Consider the following 18,025-nt stretch of genomic DNA (forward strand, 5'->3'; position numbering starts at 1 on the left):
ACTTAATGAACTGTTGCAGAAAAACATAAGCATAGAATATACCAAGTATTCTCTCTTTTCCCCTCTCCTGTCAGGCAGAAGATACAAAAACCTGAGAGCATGAACCACCAGACTCGACGACAGCTTCTATCCCACTGTTTTCAGACTTTTGAACAGATCTCTCGTCTACTAAAAGATGAACCCTTGATCTCCTAATCTACCTTGGTGTGGCCCTTGCAGTTTATTTGTCTGCATGCACTGCAATTTCTCTGTAACTGCAACACTATACTTTGCATTCTGTTTTCTTCTTACTCCCTTGATCTAATTACGTAAGGCATGATCTTTCTGGATGGCACACAAAACAAAAGATTTTCACAGTATTTTGGGGCATGTGACAATAATAAACCAATACCAGTAAAGGTCAGACCTGGAAGGGCATTGACAAAGGACTTCTTGCACCCTTGCACCACTTAGGAAAATAATCCCACCCTTTCCCCAAATCAATATGTCAGTTAACAGTGTATTTGAGAGAATACAAATTGTGTACAACCATTCCTCGAATTACAAATGGGATTCCAGGAAAATCAAAAAGGCTGGGAAAAATACATTATGGCCATTCTGTACAGTGTATTTCTATGCACACAGTAGCTCCCTATTCTTTAGAGTGAAAAATGGCTTTGTAAATCTCATTTCTCATGAAGTAGGAAGAGGCCATTTGGCCCAAGGAGTCGATCTACCTGGGCCCCAAAGAGTAAATGGTGTTATAGCAAAAATACTTAAATCAAATATTCATAAATTGAAAAATAATTGTTTTGTGATCGTTTAATAGCTATGATGCATATTTTCCTTTCTTCTCTTTCAGGAGGAATTGGACATTCGACCAAAGGTATCATCACTGCTCAGCAGATTGGCTAACTACACAAACATTACTCAGGGAGCAAAGGAACACGAGGAAGCAGAAAGTGCAGAGATTTCGAAGAAAAAACCCCCCAAGGTAATTACACCTTCACTAATGTTTTATTGACTTGAATCTTTTTTTTACAGTAATCATTATTCAGTGCTGGCATGGTGGTGTAGCAGTTAGTGTAACGCTATTACTGCGCCAGTGACCCGGATTCAATTCCGGCTGCTGTCTGTAAGGAGTTTGTATGTTCTCCCCATGTCTGTGTGGGTTTCCTCCCACGTTCCAAAGACATACGGGTTAGGAGTTGTGGGCATGCTATGTTGGCGCCGGAAGAGTGGCGACGCTTGCGGGCTGCCTCCAGAACATTCTCAGTAATGCAAAAAGACACATTTCACTGTGTTTCGATGTACATGTGACTAATAAATATCTTAGTCATCCAGTCTTTGACTTTGATTCTATAAGCGAACTGATTGTTGTGTCATTCAAACAGACCGCCAAAACTAATCATTTTAAATAGTTTTCAGCATAACTTGGATGCAAGTCTAAAATGCTGTGGTTATTTAGCATTTTCACTATCATGGTAAATTTTAAAAGTCGGTTACAAGACAGGCAGCATCCTTGGCAAACAAAGTTAATATTTTAGATTGGTAACATATTTACCAGAACCTAGAGAACTAAAACAGCGTGTTTTAGACAAGTATAGACATCTTGACCTGCTGAATGTCCAGGCAGGTGCTTATTCCTAGCATTTTCTGTTTTTATTATAGCACAATACAGATGTTATCCATCAGTTTTGCTCTTTGCACAGTTATAGTGTGTAAACTGTGGTTAAATGGGAGCTTGCCTTTTCCAGATCCATTGCAGCAAAATTGCTCTTCTTTGTTGCCTTTGGCAAGCCCTTTGAGTCTGTAAATGACATCACATTAGGCAGAAGCATAAATTGAGAATAAGTCCCTCCCACAAAATTGAAGAAAAGTCTTTGGCATCCACCTTCCCCAGTGTAGGTGCTGGGGAATTGTCACAAGTTCATCATGAAGCTGACTGGCTCTTGTTTGCAAAATGAGCTTGGACTTGTGAAGCACAAATTTGTGCTCTCATTCCATTAGACAGTACATTGGGCAATGCAACTGAAGTGATTAAGTCATAGTTCCTTGGACCATAACTGTCCAGACATGTGCTTATTCAGCTGTTGTAGTGAAGGCCTGTTGACTTCTGCATATCCCAGAGTAGAGGTTAATCAATGTGTGAAAAATTGAGCAAAATTACTATTTACTAATCACGCCTGGCTTTCCAACTACATTTGTTGGTGAAATTCCTGGATTTTTGACAGCTGCCATACATTAAAGATAAGTGACACGTGAAGGAAAAATGCTGAGTTTATCTGTGAAGGACAGCTTCCGCATTGCAAATGTCATCAGCAGAGATTGTGCCAGTAGCATTAGTCAAAATGTTGGTAAGAGAAATAAGTAAATTTTGACTTTTAGCAAAGCCATTGTATGTATAGATGATGAGATTCTTTTTGTTGTCTTATCCTTCCTTTGTATTTGGCCTGTCAGGGAATTGGTGTTCCCAAACTTGTTTTCAGTCAATTAGAATTGATGTTTGTTTTTAGTCTGCTGAACAATTCAAAGAGCAAGTGTGAAATATATCTGGACATGCAGACTTGCTTTTGAATATGTTCACTAAGAAATTGTTACAATACTAAATAAATTTCAGAAGTATTTCATTGGTTGTGAAGTGCTTTGGGACATCCTCAGATTGTGAAAGGTCCTGCTCAAATGCTGATCCTTTCATAATCATTCATTAAGATGTATGAAAATCATTAAATGGACAAGTAATTAACTGGTGCAGCCTCACATTTCTAGCAACCCAGGTTCAGTGCTGACTGTGTGAAGTTTGTACATTCTCTCTGTTTCTGCATGGGTTTCCTCAAAGGCATGCAGGTAGGTAGGTTAATTGGCCGTTTTAAATTGCCTATAGTGTGTGATGAGTGGTAGAATCTGTGTGAAGTTAATGTGAACACAGGGAGAATAATATGAGATTAGTGTAAATGGGCACTTGATGGTGAGTATTGACATGGTGGGCAAAAGGCCTATTTCTGTACTCTTATGACCAGATGATCTCTATGATATGGCTTATAGTTTCAAATGAAAATACTGAAATAGCTATTTCTTTTCCTTTTTTTTTAGTCTCCAAGTATGGGAACTCTTATGGGAGTGTACTTGCCCTGTCTACAGAATATCTTTGGAGTCATTCTATTTTTACGTTTGACATGGCTTGTCGGAATTGCAGGGGTCTTGCAATCTTTTTGTATTGTGTTCATGTGTTGCTGCTGTGTAAGTACCATATTGTCATCCATTTTGTATTATCATTGCTAAATGCATCATTTGAAAATTTCTCGCCTAAAATATTTCTGGCACAGGAAATTTGAATCTTTTTCTTCATTTTATAACCAGGGCTCAGAACTTATTTTTGCTCTCTCGCTCTCACACACAAAATGTTCTTAATATGCAAATGCTGTTCTCGCAAAACAGCTTGTTTAGATGTTGATGACCATTCATAGACTAAATAGAAAATGAGGTGCCAGGTCATTTGAAGTAACTCCTTAGTTTTGGGAGGATTCTGTGCAGGGAATTAACAGGGTCAATCATCTGGGTAACTTTAATATTAGGGAATGCACAGTGTTTACTTGTATGTTGGAACTTCTAGGACAGTTGTGCACCAAATGAGATAGTACCTTGTTCAATGTTTCTCTTGAAGCATTGTGGAGAAATTAGAACACACTATTCTGAGAGCAATCATAACTGGTCACTCCTGAAACAAATGGATTTGAATGGAACTTGGTACCCTTGCTCCAAGTCCACTTCTACAATATCAACTCCACTGATCTCTTCCAACCACCTCCACTTTCCCCAATAACCCCTTAAATTAACCTATATAAGCTAGCCATCTCTCCAAGTGAACCCCATGTCAGACTGGGATAGTATGCTGTACAGCATGTAAAAGAGAATTCAGAAGCGAAAGGAGAAAATGTAGTGGCAACTCTCCCACCCTTGTCTCATAACCCTGAAAATCCTTTCCATTGAAGAACTCATCCAGCTCCTGTTTGAACACTACAATTGAATATACCTCTACAACTTCCCCTGGCAGTACATTCTGGATTTTAAAGAAACTTTCCTCATGCCACTTTTGGTTCTTTTGCCTGTCATGTATATTCTGTGTTCCCGAGTCCTTGACCCCTCCAACAAAAACAGGTCCCCTATACCTATTTCTGCCTATACCCTTTTCATGATTCAAAATACCTTTTTCAGATCTCCTCATATCTTCCTCTGTTGCAAGAAGAGCAACCCCAGCTTCTCCATTTATCCACAAGGTCCTTCATCCCCGGTAAATCTCTTATGCACGCATCCTAAATTTTAGACATCTTTCCTAAAATATGGTACCCAGAACTGGACACATTTTATGGCCAAACCAATATTGAAGTTGATCATGATTTCCTTGCTCTTGTAATGTATACTGTTTTTTATATAGCCCAGGATTCTGTATATCTATTAACCATTTTCTTATCCTACCCTGCAACTTTCTGAATTACACGCATAGTAGTAGGTTGTCATTGAACCATGCAACAGCCACACAGAGCACTTTTAGTACCGCACTAAAGTTTCTCAGCTGTGGTACCATTATGATATTGCACACCTTCATTATCATCGAGATTCCCCTCAAATTAAGCAAATCATCGAGAGCAACACACAAAAAGACAGGAGCAGAAAAGTACAGACTCTGAGTATAATGGAGGAATGCATTTCTAAGTTAAGGTATTTTTTTTTTCCAGAGCCCTATTTCTTCTGCTATGAATTCATTGATTTCCACTCTGGTTTAATAGCACAGACTAATTATGTGCAAATATTTTTAACTGATGGGTCATTCAGTAATTTATATCAGTATCCTGTTACAAAAAGACGCATTATTTCAGTACCTTTTTTCCTCAGATTGCACTGTGCCTTGCCAATTTCACCTCTGCATTAACCACTTTTATAGTACAGCTTGTGAAACTGCATTTCAGGAGATCTACATTTACACAATTAAATTTGATTCCTTTTTCCCAATTTACCTTTGGATTAAGGAAGGTTGCTTTAGTTGTGCAGAATGCTGGGCCCTCGATATGCAATTTAAATGATCATCAGTCTAAACGTGGATTTTGGTAGTCAAATCACTATAACTTCTCTCACTATAGATGAAAGGATTTCTGTACAATCTGCACTTTGTACATTGCTTAAAGTGCAGAAATGCATCATAACCAGTTGATGTTGAATGTAGTACCACCTAGTTGTAAATATTCCACTGCTTCAGGAACTAGAGTTGTTCCATCTTCACAGTCGGAATTCTTTGTAATCTGTAAACAAAGTGTTTACAGAGGTAGAATTTTGATTAGATCTGATGAACAGCCATTGACTTCAAACACTAACTTTATTTCTCTCTCTGCAGAAGCTGCCTTATCCCTGAGCACTTCGAGCATCTGCTGTATTTTGCTTTAATAACTTGATTTGATGATATCGAGGAGGATATTAGTCTTGGCTCTTTTGAACATGCCTTCTGAACAGTAACCCCATCTGCTATCTTAGACATTTGAGTTCAATAGCAGCTCAGTTAAATACACTGATCCCCTTCATTCCTACTTTTAAGAGGCAAACCTTCTGATTTTCTGTTAACTTGATAGTTACTATTATTTGCTGCCCTCTCCAGGTGAAACAAGAAGTTGGTTACACAAAAATAAAATACCATTGATTATGAAAACCTGAAATGAAAATAGAAATGGACAAAAATATCTGGACGGCATTTGTGGAGAGACAGAGTTGACATTTCAGATTGATGACTCAGCTGATTATTATTGGAATGACATTATCTTAAGCAGTGTGCTATCTGGGCATTTTGAGAAAATGAATTCTACATATATAAAGTTATTCATTTGTTTATCTGTACATACCCATAAGAGCACATCTAAAAATTATTTTAAATGTTTGATTGATGTTTTTATTGCTTCAAGTTTAAATTCAGAAAAAATGATTAAAAAGGCATTTCTCAAAGTTTAAGTCTTATGTTTTTCAGACGATGTTAACAGCCATATCGATGAGTGCCATAGCAACAAATGGAGTTGTACCAGGTAACAAGTTAGTTTTGAAATATATTTTAACAATCAGGAGCTTAGGGAACCAGATGTATACTTTAAGTTCTAGGTTTTAATTTTTTCCTTTGTGTTCATGCTTTGCTGTTGCTCATTAAATCATGTTCTATACAGATTCACTGAAATTTATCATTTATATACCATTAATTTTAATATTTATCCCTTAAAATGTACATATTCATTACTTTAAGACTGTCTGGCTTCTGCTTTATCTCCTGAAATGGTTATTTCTGAGTTTTATATGATCACAGAGAAGTAGAAAAGGCAGCTGCGAAACTTACTGCATTGTTCAAACCAGGATCCACCTTTTAAAAATTAGTTTCCACATTGACCTGATTCGATGTAATGTGACTCTGTTTTCCTTTTGTGCGTGTTCCCTTTGCAGCTGGGGGCTCTTACTTCATGATTTCAAGGTCACTCGGTCCTGAGTTTGGAGGTGCTGTGGGCCTGTGTTTCTATCTTGGAACAACTTTTGCAGGAGCCATGTACATACTTGGTGCCATAGAAATTCTACTGGTGAGTATCCAGTGATAGTTTTCAAAAGTTTATCAAAACTCCAGTAACTGTTTCAAGTTTCATGTGCTACGAAACCTAAAGTGCTGTTTCATGAAATAGGAATGTACAATATATCATAATACTACCCCTATTCTGTTTTAATGATTTGCTTTATTAATCAGTCCTATTCTAATAATTGTTGTGTGGATACATAAAAAAAATTACTATGCAGACTTGGTTGCTGTAGTATGACCTAGAAAAGCAAAACAACTGTACTTGAAATAGAAGTGGTGCTGAAAGTATTCAAAGAACATCTGTGGAGGGAGAAGCACAGTTAACATTTCCAGAAAATGACCTTTCATCGCAACTGGTGATCGATTATGGCCCTAAAATGTCAAACTGTTTCTCTGCCTCATCTATGGAAGAATCTGTGATTCTCTCATTAGCCACCTCAGAACCCACAGTACCAGGATGGAAGTAGGTTGACCTTGACCCTGTGAGACTGTCCAAGAACAAATAGTAGAAGCAGTATTATTAGACTTGTTGCTACTGGACTTCTGGTCTCAGCAGCTGCCATCAGCACATGTTTGTTAGGTGGTGAATACTGGAGCATCGCTGGGACATAGAACTACCTGGCAGTGGCAGCATCATCATCACCGTCCCCATTCCTGTCCCGGGCAGGGCTACCATGTTGATACCATAGCTATCCTCTTGCAAGGGTAATCAAGGTGTTTACTACTGAACTTTACCCTATGACTGCTGATTGATGGAACTGCTCTGTATATTGGTGGCAAAGTCTCTTCAGCTGCTCAACTTTGATGCTGTCTATGGACGACAGCTGAGAACATTCACTGTCAAGGATTGCACATTAACAGTGTCCATCTTTTGTTTTATTCATTCATGTGACAGGAGCTGTGTGTAAAGGCCAGCTTTTAATCGTTATCCTCAAATTTCCCTCCAACTAAGTAATTTGCTATCACACCTTACGCACCTTAGTGGTGTTGTCAGCTGCAAGGTTTTGAATGTGGCAGATAAAAGCTATGGATTTCCTTTCCAAAGAGCATTACTGAAAATTTGGTAATTTCACGGTTATCATTTCCAATTCCAGCTTTTTAATTCTAGAATGTATTTCATTAACTGTATTTAAATTACTTAGTTGGACTTCAAACTTGTATCTTTGGCTTGTTCATCCAGGCTATTGGATGCATGTCTAGTAATTTAATCACTGTTTCCATTCCACACATGTTTAGTATTAAATATCAGCTGAGATAAATGCAACATGAATCATTGGGTGGATTGAGAAAAGTGCAGTTCTCCCTATTGAGGTTTTTCTGCAGTGTTTTCATGTGTCAGATATCTCAAACTAAATTTATATTGAGTTGTCAGTCATCTTGTGGTTTTAGGAGGTGCTCGTGCCCTGGAATCCAACAGTGAATGCTGTAGTGTCTACCTCCTTTGCTCTCTTTTGCTGTCTTATTTCTGCCATCATGAGGCTAGAAGTTGGTACAATCATTGTTAATCCTATAATACACTATTAGATTTTTTTTCCTTCTAGTCTGTTTGGTCCAGACACAAAAGAAATACCCAGTGGTATTTGTTTTTCTTCGCCATGCCTGGAGAATACACGTGGCAAAGAAGAAAAACCAATAGAGTAGCTGTTTTTGTTTTAGCTGGGATACTTGCTTCAGTGGTGGTAGATGCGAGTCCAGTCCACTCTCTTAGCCTATTAAGTGCTCAGTTTATTTTGTTGTTACCTTTTTGTATTTGCTAATTCTACTGATTCATTTTATTTTGCAGGTCTACATTGCACCCAAAGCAGCTATATTTAAGCCTATTGATCCACATGAAGAAAGCACTGCTATGCTTAATAACATGAGAATCTATGGGACAGTTTTCCTCACTTTAATGTGCCTGGTTGTTTTCATTGGTGTCAAGTATGTTAATAAGTTTGCATCTTTATTTTTGGCCTGTGTGATAATATCCATCTTGTCCATTTACGTGGGTGTCATGAAGTCAGCTGTTCATCCTCCAGAATTTAAGTAAGTAAAAAAATATTGTTGTTTCACAATCAGTGTGCTTGATTAGAAATACACTTTTTTTTAAAACAAAAGCTGTTGGGTAGAGTCGTGGTCAACTCATTTGACCCTACCACCACCTTCCCTCCCAACTTCCTGGTCCCAGTCCACCATGGTTGAGGAGAATCTGTGGTAGGTGACAGGCTGCTTTTGTTTAAATTGGAGGCAGATATGCAGTAGAGTTCTTACATACCTATTACTGCACAGAAGGAAACCATTTAGCCCATTAGATCCATACTGGCTCTCTGCAGAGCAAATTCCATCTGTCCCATTTCCCTGTAGTTCTGAAGCTTATTCTCTCACCAATGGCAGTCAACACCCTTTTGAATATTTTTGTTGCTTATATACACTAAAAGGGTAATTTGTGGTAGCTAGTTAATTTTTGGGATGCGAGGAGAATCTGGAGCATCCAGCAAAAATCCATGCAGTCCTAGGGAGAATCTGCAAACTTCAAACAGACAACACCCGAGGTCAGGATGGCAATTTGCCTTTATTCAGTCCTGGGATGAAGGCTGTTTTTAAAATCATTAATGACTTGGAGGTACAGGCCATAACTATGCACATTGCATGAAACCTGGATGTGCAAAAGAACCAGAGGTGACATGAGGAAAACAATTTACCAAGAACGGTGAGAATTTGGAATGTGATTTTTTTTTTGATAAGTTAGGACAAGTATAAATTCAAATGCAGCCTTTAAGTAGGAATAGAATTAATGCTCGAAGGATGAAAAAATTGCAGACAATGGGGAAAGTGTGTGGGAATGGAACTAATGGATTACTCTTTGAAACTCCTCTCACAACCTTGATGGGCCAAATGGTTTCATCTTGTATTGTACTCTTCCATGTCACAAATCTTAAATGTAGTGAAAGATGAAGAGTGTAGTTACCAGACTTGCACAGAACAAAGACCTGCTGATGAAGTGGAAAGACAAATGCAGATGCAATTTAATTTGGGGAGTAATGGTGTGGTTCATTTTGAAAGAGAGAATGGGAAGTATCTGTGAACTAAATGGTCAGAAATAGAGACCTTGAAATGTATGATTGCAAAGCTTTGAAAGGGGCAACACGAGTTGAGAAGGCTGATGCAAAAGCATCTTTGGCCTTTTTTTTGAATGAATGGAGCATTAGAGCAAGGAAGCTATAAAAATCTTATAAACAGTGGTTAGGCCACTGTGGAGTTCAGTTTTGACACCTACCACAGATGGTGCCTCTATTTTTATTTGTCCTGTGTGATAATCGCCATCTTGTCCATTTATATGCTTGTCATTAAATCAGCTTTTCATCCTCCAGAATTTAAGTAAAAAGATTGTTGTGTCACAGTATTTTGGAGTGAGGCAGGATGAGAGGTCACTTGGCAGAGGTGTATAAGATTGAGGGGCATAGATAGAGTGGACAGCCAGCACCTTTTTTCCCCAGGGCGGTAATAGCCAATACCAGAGGACATCAATTTAAGGTCAGAGGAGAAATGTTCAGGGGAGATGTCAGAGGCAGGTTCTTTACATTGAGAGTGGTGGGTGCCTGGAACGCACTACTGGGGGTGGCTGTAGAGGCTGATACAATCGGGACATTTAAAAGGCTCTCAGATAAGCACATGGAAGTAAGAAAAATGGAGGGTTATGGGCTGTGCAGGAGGGAAGGATTAGATTCCTTATGGAGGTGGTGTTCATGTAGTTCAGCACAACATCATAGGCCGAAGGGCCCGTACTGTGCTGTACTGTTCTATGTACAAGCTGGAGTTGTTAAAAGTATAAAAGGATGTTTCAGAGGGGTATTCAAAATAATGAATGGTATTGTTGGAATAAGTAAAAAGGAACATGTTTCCAGTGGCACAACTGTTGGTAACCATAGGACACAGATATAGGACAATAGTCGAAGAAACTGGAATTGAGTGAGGGATGAGTGGGGGAATTTCACAGTGAGTTGTGATTGGAGTGCACTGCATGAAAGAGTAGTGGAAGCCAATTCAAATGTAACCTTCAAAGGGAAATTGGAACAGTACTCAAAGGGGAAGTCTGAATGTGTGCTCAATTGAATATCTTTTTTGGATGAGGTACAATGGGCAAAATGACCTTCTTTTATGTTTTATTCTCTGTTTTTTTATTGTTGGAACTTGATTGAGGATAAATTTGAGCTTTTGAGTTTAGCACCAGTTCCTTTTGCTGCATTGCATTCAGCACTATTGTGTAACTATCACTAAGACAGTTTTAATGAAAGTAGGAATGGAAAGTTTAAAATAAAAATCCCCCTTTTCTTTTTAGAATTTGCATGTTGGGAAATCGAACTCTCTCCAGAAATCTGTTTGATGTTTGTGCCAAAACCACAATTGAAAACAACACCATAGTGACGACCAAACTGTGGGACATGTTCTGCACTAAAAATGTTACGGATAGTTGTGATGAATATTTTGTTCGAAATAACGTCACAGAAATCCAAGGAATTCCAGGAGTGGCAAGTGGTATAATAAAAGGTTTGTACAAATCTGCACATGAAACCTGCATTTTATGTAAATGTTTTGCCAAAAGGAATCATTTGTCTATGAAATTGTGCAGAATATCATATCTTTCAAGTTAAGCTCTTAAGGATATTGTTACTAGCATCAGTTAACTTGTACCTTTTTTTTTAAACAGTGTTTTTGCTCTGGGCTTCTCTTTATCTTGTAACATTGACCATTGACATCGCATTGATCATTGTTAATCCAATCAAAGCTTCAGGCTAATTAGGCATGGAAATCCAAACACTCTGTTCTCATGGGCCATCATAAAGAACCTCTTGCTTATTTGCTCACTTTTAAAAGTCTTAAGTGAAGTATTAGTTGTAAGAAACTGACAACTGTGGATCAACAAAACTGGGAAATGGCTCTGCATAGTTTTAAAAGACCCTCTCAGTAATTTTAAAATTGGGCTGCTCATATTCTTTTGGTGATATCCCCATTTTCATCTGCATTTAATGTTACTTCATCAGTTTACCATGTTTAATTAAATATTTTATGCATTTTTTATTAAAAATCTTTTATTGGAGAGAAACAGTTAACATTTCTCAAATGATAGTCAAATACAGAATCTTCCTGATCTGCATGGGTCAGTTGTACACTCAGCCAAGAGGTTGAATGCTGTACAGTAACTTAATCTATTGCACTAAACAGAGAAAGCAAATAGTTTGTGCACAACTTCAGAGCACCTGTGAAAATGTAAAGAATTAATTTAGTTGGGTATGAAATATTGCTTGTATCGTAATTATTAAACTGCACTTGCATAAGTTACAAAGTTTCTTATTTGCAGAAGGCACTCATTTCTGCAGAGGTTGATACTGCTGTTAAGCATAGCCCAGCATAGATGAGCTAAACTGGCACAGACCTGGACCAGTCCATGTTAAGTGTTTTCCTTTCTAGTCATGTGCTTCCTCCTTCAATTTTAGTACATTCTATAGCCACATAGGTAAAGTTAGACACGTCAACTAACTTCAAATGTTGTTTTTTTGACAAATAATGGTGTCACGTTGCTGAAAGTGTAGTGCATTGATGCATACGCAAAGAATATGTATGCAAGAGACAGGCAGAAATGCAGCCTTATTTATTGAAATGTTTTGCTCTATCCTAAATGTAGCAGAGCTACCTTGTATGGGCAAGGCCATGCTACTTTCAAGGTAAACTTCCAGAAACATTTTACTGTTGTGTCTCTGTTTCATCTGTTCTAGAGGCACAGACCAGTATGTCACAATTCTAATATACACCAGCAGGCATGTTTATGACTTAATTTGTCCATAGTACACATTAGAACAAGCCTTGTACTGAAGCCATCTGGCATGTGTTAGCCAACAAAAAAGAATTTGCATTTGTTGTTTATTCTGTCTATTAATGTTTTGACATAAACCATGCTGAAAAATGTTTTATGTCAACAAGTTAATAAAACTTCTGAAGTGCCAAAGCTGAATATTTTTTAACAAGTACACCAATCAAGGATTGTATTTCCATTGAAAAATCTATTAATATTCTTATGTCCCTATGACATAGAAGGAGGTAGTTGCAGCCCATCAAGTTGATGCCAACTCACAGAACAATCCCATTCAACCACTAGGATTCCCTGTAACCAATTTTCGCTACATTCCCAAAAACCCCACCCCGATTCTGTAACCCAATGCACAAGGGGCAATTTGCAGTGGTAAATTAGCATATCAACCCTCATGTCTTTGGGATGTGGAAGGAAACCACATGTGGTCACAAGGGGAACATGTACACTCCACACAGACAGCACACAAGGTTAGATTTGAACCTGGGTCACCAGAACTGTGAAGCAGCAGCTCTACTAGCTCCACCACTATGCTACCTGAAAATATCTCTTGAAAATGTTACTTCCAATAGTATTGGCAACAATCCCAGTGTTCGCTTGTATTGCTAAATGTATTAACTGTATCCTTACATAAATTCAAAATGATATTTGTATAAATCCCTCATTCAAAGATTCAGAATTGTACAGAGTTCAACTTAAAAATATCAGCATCCACTATATGAGTTATGCATGTTTATAGATTAACTTTTTTAATCTGTGTGGTTCTTGCATTCACTATATAACTGTGTTTGATTTTAACATAGAAAATCTATGGAGTAACTACATGAGCAAAGGGGAGGTGCTGGAAAAGCGATCTTTGCCATCTGTTGAAGTTGCTGGATCAAGGAAAAATCTGGCTGTGTATGTTTTTGCAGACATCACTACTACCTTTACCATGTTAGTTGGGATCTTCTTTCCTTCGGTGACTGGTGAGTAAAGTTGAATTACTGCAAAGGATTTGTAATTAACTTAAGAACTTGTATGGTAAATTAGTACACCACATTTTTTAATGTCTATAACCAAGTTCTGTCCTAACTTGAAAATGTTTCCATTGCTACCTATAATGTTCTGTGGGGGAAAGAGGTTGGTGGATTTCTGAAGAGAATGGCTTTGTTTTTATATATCCATATCATAGAGGTTTTCAGAACCATCCTGAATGTTCCTTCAAAACTTTGCACCATCATGTTGCATTTCTTCAAGGAGACTTTGAGCAGAACCTTGAATCTTTTCCCATCTGCCTAGTGATCTCTTCTCATGACAGAGCTTAGAATAGATCCTCCACCAGCACAGAAACCAGTCTCTAGCCAATTTGATACACTCAGTGTGATATCAAGAAATGGCTGTGAACATTGGATGACGCAAAGTCTAATAGACCAGACAACATCCCAGGTGTAGTACTGAACCTCTTCCCTTCAGAACTAGCTTCCCTTCTACCACGTTCTTCCCCTTTAGTTACAAGACTGGAAAATTGCCCAGATATGTCCTGTTCACAATAAGCAGGGAAAATCCAATCCAGCTATTCATTGCCCAATCAATCTACAGTGGAAGGTGCCACTAACAAAAGCCACTCACTCTTCAATAACCTGTTCATCGATGGCCAGTTTGGGTTTAACCAGGACCACTGTGCTCATCACAACCTTGGTCCAGACAAGATGCAAAGAGCTGCCAGAGGTGAAAAGAGAGTGATGGCCCTTAACCTCATGCAGCATTTGACACAGTGTGACATTAAGGAGTCTGGTAAAGGTGAAGTCGATGGGAGTCAGCAATTTAAGTCATACTTTGTTGTTGTCGGAGGTCAATCATCGTAATTGCAGGAGTTCCTAGGGGCAGTCTGGTAGTACAAACCTTCTTTAGCTGCTTCATCAATAACCTTCCTCCCATCATAAGACCAGAAGTAGGGATGTTCACTGTTTCACAATATTCAGTTCCATTAACAATGATTCAGTCCATGCCTGCATGCAGAAAAATCTGGACAACATACAGGCATGGGTTGATATCTTGCAAGTTGCACCCATGCCAGAAAAGTGCCAGGCAATGACCATCTGCAATAAGAGAGTCTAACCTCCTACCCTTCACATTCAATGGCATTACCATTGCCAAGTTCCCCACCATCAATGTCCTGTGGGTTACCACTGAACAGAAACTCGACTGGACCAGTCGGTGCACACGAGCAGGCCAGAGACTAGGTATCCTGACCACCTCACACCTAATGGCCTTGCCACTGTCTACAAAAAGGAGCATAATGGAATATTCAAATCTGCACTTGCCTAGATGAGTGCAATACCAACAACTCAGAGCTCAACAATATCCTGGATAAAGCAGCCCACTTGATTGGCAGCCTATCAACACTAAACATTCTCTTGGCCAGGAATGCACAGTGTCTGTGTGTACCATCTCGACATGAACGACATTTGCTCACCCAGGCTTCTCCACCAGCATGTTCCAAACTCTCATCCTCTAACCTCAAGAGTGACACGTTGCATGGGAACACCCCCACCTGCAGGCCCTCTTCCAAGCTGCACACCATCCTAACTTGGAAATGTCATTTGTCCTTCATTGATGCTGGTCCAAATCCAAGAACTCCCTGCCCAACAGCACTGTGAAAGTACCTTCACTAGAAGGGCTGCAGCTGTTAAAGACAGCACACACAGCTCCTTCTTGCGAGTAATTAGAGATGGGCAATAAATGCTGCACTTACCGGTGATGTCCTAATCCTGCAAATGTAGTTATACTGTGCTAACTACAAGATCTTGAGGTAGGTCAGTCCATTAGTGTGTATTGAACCTGGCGCAGCATATCTTTGCACTCGGGAAACCCATCACCACTGCTTTAGAAACCTCACATTGGAAGATTGCAATCTTAGTGAGACATTTATAAACAGTATTAGCATTACACAGGATGCTATTTTAGTGCTCTTTTTTTCAAAAAAGGGAAAGGAATTTCTAGGCTACTACGTCCCTGAACATGTATTTACAGAGTGATTTTTATTTTTCTCTCGATATATTTTCCTTCCTTTCACTATTTTTGCATTTAGTTTCAGTCTCACCACAATTTGTGCCCTGGAATTTTATGGTTAATGACTCAGTATTCCTGCTAATCCACTAGTCTATCACACCATGGTAGTGTAGTGGTTAGCATAACGCCTTACAGCGCCAGCGACCCGGGTTCAATTCTGGCCGCTTTCTGTAAGGAGTTTGTACGTTCTCCCCATCTCAGCGTGGGTTTGCTCCTGTTTCCTCCCACATTCCAAAAATGTACGGGTTAGGAAGTTGTGGGCATGCTATGTTGGCGCCGGAAACATGGTGATACTTGCTGGCTGCCCCCAGAACTCTCTACGCAAAAAGATGCATTTCACTGTATGTTTCGATGTACGTGTGACTAATAAAGATATCTTATAGTCTGCGTAGTTTTCATAATGCCACAGAACTGTAACTTTTGTGACAAACTTCTGAGTTTTTTGGGAGCTAACTCTTAATAATGTGCAAAACATTCATTATGCAAAATTTTTGAATGTAGCATGTTTTTGCTACTGATGTCAAACGCGGGTGCAGACAGGTACGTGGAACTTGTTCAGTGAACCTTCGCTATACTTAGGGCATCAAAACACTGCTTTTGTGCAAATAAAAAGGTGTATTTACTATGTAATGAGACAGTAGTATTTAAATAATGCTGTTGAAGATTTTTTATAATTATCATTATCTATTACATTGTTCTTTTATATTTAACATTTTCCAATGGATAAATTTAGGTGCTACGTTCCATTTTGAACCAGGTTTGAACTGAACTTCTGATTAGGATTTTTAATTTAAACACTTCGCTTATGACCTTATGAAATATGTTATTAGTGCAAGTACGATAGTAAATAAAGCAATAACTGTTGTGTATATATTTTCACAACCTAATTTGTTTCTGTTAATGTTTATGTTTACTGAAACAACACGAGGGATGTTTTATACGTAACTGCTGAATCGTAAATGGAACAGGCGTGCATTTCTATTGATTCATTTAATGAGAGTTGCATATCACACAGTAATTCTTATGTCAGATATCTAATACCCCAAGTGCATTATAGCAGTGCATCCAAAGGCATAAAGAACAAAGTGTTGAAATCATTGAAATCTAAGTCAACTAAAAATGGAACCATCAAAATCAAAACAAACTGCTGCAAGTCTGAAATAAAAGCAGTAAAATGTTGGAAACACTCAGTGGGTGAGGCAGCATCTGTCAAAAGAGAAAAGAAGTGAATATTTTGGGTCAAAGATCCTAAATCAGAACTGAGAAAGAGAGAAAATAAATTTAGTTTAAAATTGCAGAGAGGTTGAGAGATGCATGGGATGAAAGGAATATCCCGGGCCTGGGTTGCCATGGAATAAACTGTTCATAAAGTATGTCTATGCTTTTACCTATAACAAATGTGGTGAAGGTTTTTGCCTTTACCACTTTTCATGCAGTGAGTTCCAGACCATCTCAACTCTTTGTGTGAAAAATGCTTCCTCAGTTCCACTCTAATCCTTCCACCAATTAACATTAATTCTTTTTCCCAAAGCTATTGATTTTTCTGCCAAGAAAGGTGGGTCCTTTTGTTCACTCCAATTTTTGTTCAACCCATAAGCTGTCTGGCTAGTGCCTTCCTATTCTTTGAATAGACATTGCCTTCTTAAATATTCCCCTTTTTGCTGAGCAAATCTCTTCCAAGCCCCAGAACTGGGACATCTAATCTTTGTCATCTTCCTATCTGATATAACTTTCCCGACTCCACCTTTCTTGGGTACTATGATTTGCGACCAACATCTGAAAGAATTTGTTCAATGGTATGTCGCACTCAGGGGAACTCCTGTATCATCCATCTCATCCTAGCAGTTACCTTTGCCCTTCCTGCAGGTGATGAAGTAACCTTCTCTTGAAGTGTGCTACTCATTTGGCACTTAGTCTCTCAAATGCAATGATGCCATCTGCTGCTCAAGGTCTGAAATGCTGATTTCAGGTCTTCTGGTTGACAACACTCCCTGCTAGTGTGGTTGTCCAAAATGCATACAGCATCCTAGATTTCCCACATGGTTCAGGAAGTGCATTCAAAGGAACTAAAGTGACTTGCCCTGCCTATTTATTCAACACTGTCAGCTTTATTTAATTTATTTTATTTAATTAAATTAATACTCAATTTAACACTATCAGCATTTACTTCTGATAGCCAACAACACCTCTTTCACCTTCTTCACCAAATCACATCCCAATTCACAACTACATTCCATGTGCTCCAGTTGTTTCTCACATCCTGGATGTGCTGGTAGGTTACTTCACCACAGTAAATTACCCCTTGAAGCTGGACTTGTACAACCACTTGAAGCAAGAACTTGCATCGCTGAAAAGTAACAGTTCAGGCAGCATCATTAGAAAAGCTTGTTGATGTTTCAAGTGACAAGTCCCTGATGAAACACTGGTATTTTATCAATGTTAGGTTCAGTGCAAGTGACTCTGCAATACATAATGGGAAATATAGTTCCTTTTGGAAATACCTTTTCACTGCAAATGAAAGCTGTCTCTGAGATGTGGAATATTTTAATTTG

At 38.6% G+C, this 18,025-nt stretch overlaps 1 protein-coding gene across 1 annotated transcript in view; it reads left to right on the plus strand.

Moving 5' to 3' along the window:
• slc12a4 (solute carrier family 12 member 4) overlaps positions 1–18,025 on the plus strand; it is a 62,458-nt gene that overhangs the window by 19,159 nt on the left and 25,274 nt on the right. The window contains exons 3-9 of the mRNA XM_052028715.1: positions 842–973; positions 3,073–3,219; positions 5,990–6,044; positions 6,451–6,581; positions 8,358–8,599; positions 10,893–11,101; positions 13,223–13,387. Of these exons, the coding sequence (XP_051884675.1) occupies positions 842–973; positions 3,073–3,219; positions 5,990–6,044; positions 6,451–6,581; positions 8,358–8,599; positions 10,893–11,101; positions 13,223–13,387 (1,081 nt within the window). The remainder of the gene's footprint in view (positions 1–841; positions 974–3,072; positions 3,220–5,989; positions 6,045–6,450; positions 6,582–8,357; positions 8,600–10,892; positions 11,102–13,222; positions 13,388–18,025) is intronic.

This window comes from Pristis pectinata, chromosome 13 (assembly GCF_009764475.1).
Source record: "Pristis pectinata isolate sPriPec2 chromosome 13, sPriPec2.1.pri, whole genome shotgun sequence".
Classification (NCBI taxonomy): domain Eukaryota; kingdom Metazoa; phylum Chordata; class Chondrichthyes; order Rhinopristiformes; family Pristidae; genus Pristis; species Pristis pectinata.